Source organism: Macrobrachium rosenbergii, chromosome 1 (genome assembly GCF_040412425.1).
Source record: "Macrobrachium rosenbergii isolate ZJJX-2024 chromosome 1, ASM4041242v1, whole genome shotgun sequence".
Classification (NCBI taxonomy): Eukaryota; Metazoa; Arthropoda; class Malacostraca; order Decapoda; family Palaemonidae; genus Macrobrachium; species Macrobrachium rosenbergii.
The window spans coordinates 41,125,941-41,131,037 of NC_089741.1; the positions used below are offsets into that span (position 1 = coordinate 41,125,941).

The window sequence follows — 5,097 nt, forward strand, 5'->3', positions numbered from 1 at the left end:
GGCTATAAAACTTCCTACTACACCGTTTAAAGGGAAAACACTTACATAACTTAAAGGGGTCGTGTTGCTGTCATTGAACACGCTCTCTCTCTCTCTCTCTCTCTCTCTCTCTCTCTCTCTCTCTCTCCTTAATCCCTGGTATATGAGACTCAATTTCGTTATTGCTCACTGACAGGAAAATGTTCTAATTACGAGTATTCTGAGAGATTTGGTTTCTTTATCCCTTTTCACTACATAATAATGAAAAAATTTCTAAAAATATGAACACGATGTATATACAGGTGTGTGTGTGTGTCGTTAACTCTCTCTCTCTCTCTCTCTTTCAACGATTTTAATGTGCAATAAAATTTTTCCATTAGTGTGGTATCGTTAAGACTCTCTCTTCTCTCTTCTTCTCTTCTCTCTCTCTCTCTCTATATATATATATATATATATATATATATAAAGATATACATATATATATTTATATAATATGTATACATATATCTTTTATATGTATATATATATATATATATATATATATATATTTATATATATATATATATATATATATATATATATATATATATATAGAGAGAGAGAGAAGAGAGAGAGAGAGAGAGAGAGAGAGAGAGAGAGAGAGAGACAGGTTAACGACACCACACTAATGGAAAAATTTTATTGCACATTAAAAAAATCATTGAAATTTCTCTTACAGAAATAGCATCCAACATCAGAGCCAAGCTCTTTGTGTAACGCGCCTCGCAAAAAAAAAAAAAGTCCAGCAAAAAACACACCGAAAACCTCACTAAAAAAAGACTCGCCATAACCATTAAAAGTCAAAAAAAAAAAATACTCGCGTCCTCTTTTGTTTCCCATGACAGGAATGACGCCATTGCGTTAATATTAGAGCAATGCTTTCGTGTGATTTTGCAAGCTACCCCCAACTTACTGCGTGAAATTTTAAATAAGTTTAATTTCTGTCAACCCACAATTAATACGTGGAAGCTCCACTACCATTAATTTTGCAAAGATGATAGTTTGTCACGTAAGAAATATCCACATTTATATATAAAAAAATGTAATCTTATCTTTTGCATATTAATACGATTTATTTATATAATTGTAGATTTTTATTACATGAAAGTTGTGTTGCCATGACACCTAAAATTTTAAAAAAGACTATTTAAATGTGTTATTTTCATAGCATTAATTAAAATCAATTCCTTTCTAAATACCAACAAAGACGCACATCGGAGTGTACCTTCGTTTGTTTCCAATAAAAAACGAACATTTAATAATAATAATAAGAGAACTCCTCTTGCTGTTACTATTAATACCGGTTAATACTATTAATATTACTATTTACGTCTATTAAGATGACGCGCATCGAAATGGACCTTCGCTTATGTCAATAAAAAAATATAAATTTAATATAATAAAGTGATATTGCTACAAGTATCAATAATACCTATTAAGTAGTACAACTAAAATTACTATTTATTTCTCTTAATAATACTATTCGCAATCCAAAGCGACCGGCCTGTCGGAGGGAGACCATCCTTCCCCAAAATCATAACGGGGATCTCGTTCCTCAACACCTTCGAGAAGCAGGGGAGGGAGTGGAGGGGGAAGGAGAACGAAAGGGGGAGGGGGTGGGTGGCGACCAGCTGAAGGGTCTAAAACGTGGATAATTAAAGCCACGTCATGGAATTGATGATGATGATGATGATAGTGACGATGACGACCAAAATGCAAAACAGCAAACAGCAACAACAACAGCAGCAGTAACAGCAGCTGTTTCTCCTGCTGCTGCGCCAACTGGCAACACAATATTCCAGATATTATTCTCCTCATTACGTATTCGGGACATCACGCGAAAGGCCCATAATGACCGCAACCTCCAGTTTATAAGACGATCGATAGGTCGACATGCATGGGGGCATGTGAATTTGGAGGGCGGGGGAGGGAGAGGGGAGAGGGATGAAGAGAGGGGAGGGAGGGGAGGCGGAGGGGAGAGGAGAGGGGAGGCGGAGGGGAGGGGGAAAGGTTGTTGGCGCTTTTGGCGAAGTCGGTGGTGGTGAACAAAACGGTGTAGTAGGTGGCGAGTTGGACGGCTTCCCTCTCTCCGATTTCGTTTCTGCATCAATTTCAACCTCAGTCTTCTATTCTTATTTTGGAATATAATGGAATATATTATCTAATCCAAAGGCCCAGCGTTGCTGGGACCTATGAGGTCATTCAGCGCTTAGAGAGGAAACTGACAGCGAGATTACAAAGACTGAATATAACTTCTGGTGAAGGAATGATAACAAAAGGAGACTGAGTACTAGCTCGATGTGCTTCGTAGAACCAGCGGTCAGAAAGGAACATTTCACCGCCAATGTACTTCAGACAGAGAGAAATCCTTTGTTGCTGCGGCTGATAAACATCATCTCATTTACAATAAATTTGCAAGTCCATCAGTATACCAAAAATATATTTTTCCAATTATCAATAGAATGTGTGATGCAAAACATGAGCATATGTTTCATGAAAACTTTTTATTGAGGTTACTTTTTCTGACTTTCAAAACTTTCTGACTTACTGGCCTAAATTATTTATTTACGGCATATATGATCATAGCAATAAAAATATGAAAATAATGGCTTTTCCCTACCGGAATACGCCAATGAAAACCATTCCGGTGGATTAAAGAAACAACGAATTTCCCTTGTAACCAAACCCATACAAATGCAAAGCAAATACAAACACGATTAACTTGATTTCAATCCGTATTGAAGATAGATAGACAGATATATATATATATATATATATATATATATATATATATATATATATATATATATATATATATATATATATATATATATATATTTTCCAACTGACCTTCACTTGCTCTCAGCTATCCAAAGGACCATTCCTTATACAAAATATCCCAGAACAAATTTCTGTTAACCTAAGCTCTGTTATTTAACTGTCCTTGTTTCATTCGTTTATTTATTTGTTAATGATTTGTATTTATATTAGCAGTTAATAATGACATACAACAAGTTTTAAACTTATTTCTTTTTGTTCGCTCAACACTGTTGAAGCGAATTAATAAAATCATGGCCATTTGTTTGACTTCATAAAATGCTTCCTTATATCACTACTACTACTGCTTACTACTACTACTACTATTAATAATAATAATAATAATAATAATAATAATAATAATAATATTAACAAAGACTACAGATACAAAAATATCCCCCAAACTGAGCTTGGCTTTAAAAGAATGCTTCCTAATTACTACTACTACTACTACTACTACTACTACTACTACTACTACTACTACTACTACTACTTAATAATAATAATAATAATAAACTGCTACTACTACTACTACTACTACTACTACTACTACTACTACTACTACTAATAATAATAATAATAATAATAATAATAATAATAATAATAATAATAACAAAGACCACACACACAAAAATATCCCCCAAACCGAGCTCCATATTCCGCAAATTTCGCAACCTCCAAAAAAACCTTGTAATAACAACATCCCATCGCCGTTGCAGGTAGTCTATCGGAATTCATTTTATCCTCTGTTCTTAAGCACAGGCAGCCTAGTCTTTTAAGAGCCATAACCGCGCCAAGAACGGCTCCCATCAAAGAATATGAAGACGGCAGCAGCAAACAATTTGAGGTAAACTGTAACCGCAGTCGTAACAGCTAATAGTTTGCAGCGTCTTTCCAAGAAGAACAAATATTGTACACTGCTCTCTCGCCGCTGTTATGATATTATCTCCATTCATGAGAGTGCGAACGCTTTTGAGAGAGAGAGAGAGAGAGAGAGAGAGAGAGAGAGAGAGAGAGAGAGAGAGAGAGAGAGAGAGTCAAGCTAAGAAGAAAAACAACAAAGAAGGGCCAAGGAAGAGACAGAGAGAGAGAGAGAGAGAGAGAGAGAGAGAGAGAGAGAGAGAGAGAGAGAGAGAGAGAGAGAAACCAATATTGTTCACTTCCTTCACACTGCTATGATTTTATTCCCATTTATGAAAGTGCAAACACTTGAGAGAGAGAGAGAGAGAGAGAGAGAGAGAGAGAGAGAGAGAGAGAATTACAAACATCAACTTTACAATTGCCATAATCGATTAGAATCGTCCTCTGAAATTCAATAATCGAGATCAGAACAAATAACTATAATTATCATCATTGTCTTCAGCATCACAATCATCACCATCATCATGCAAATAGCAACAACCGCCGTCATCATCATCATCATCTCATCACTACCATCACCATCATCTCATCCATCTACGTAGCTGTAATGATTACCTTCATCATTACCGTTCATATATATTAAAGTTATCATCACTATCACCATCGTCTCATCCCTGTCACCATCACCATACTCATCATATCATACAGGTCATAATAATATGTATCGTCATTATAATCATACTTGTAAAATCATCACAATCATCGCCACCATCTTCATCACAATTACTATCACCATCATCATCAAAATCGTCACAATTACAACCATCACTAACATCGAAACCTAACAATAACAACAACATCATCATCACCATTCAAGTCAAAATCACAATCACCATCATCATAATCATATCAAATTTCACCATTACCATCATCACCATTTTCTCACAACTACCATCATGAAAATCACCGTCATTACAATTACTTCCTTCACCACAATCTTCACCATAGCGCACCAACACTCACTATCATCACAACCTAACAATAACCCTCATCATCGTTATCATCATCATCCAAGTCACAATCACAATCACCATCATCATAATATAAATTTCACCACCACCATCATCATCATCGTTCCTCATCACAATTACAATCACCATCATCACCATCCTCATCACAATTACCATCACCAAAACAATCACTATCGTCATCAACCTCATCACAATTACCATTACCACCACAATCACCATCGTCACCAACCTCGTCACAATTACCATTACCATCACAATCACCACTGTCACCAATCTCATCACAATTATCATCACAATCACCATCGTTACTATCCTCATCACAATCACCATTGTCACCATCCTCATCACAATTACCATCACCATCGTCAAC

At 35.7% G+C, this 5,097-nt stretch overlaps 1 protein-coding gene across 1 annotated transcript in view; it reads right to left on the reverse strand.

Moving 5' to 3' along the window:
- Window positions 1-1,835: 1,835 nt before the first annotated feature.
- The window catches only part of LOC136840298 (fibrinogen-binding protein), a 9,107-nt gene continuing 5,845 nt past the window's right edge, over window positions 1,836-5,097 (reverse strand). Inside the window, exons 3-5 of the mRNA XM_067106995.1 lie at window positions 4,848-5,097; window positions 4,439-4,537; window positions 1,836-2,119 (exon numbers count right to left, since the gene is read on the reverse strand). The exon at window positions 4,848-5,097 is cut by the window's right edge and continues 84 nt beyond it. Coding sequence (XP_066963096.1) covers window positions 1,836-2,119; window positions 4,439-4,537; window positions 4,848-5,097 — 633 coding nt within the window. The remainder of the gene's footprint in view (window positions 2,120-4,438; window positions 4,538-4,847) is intronic.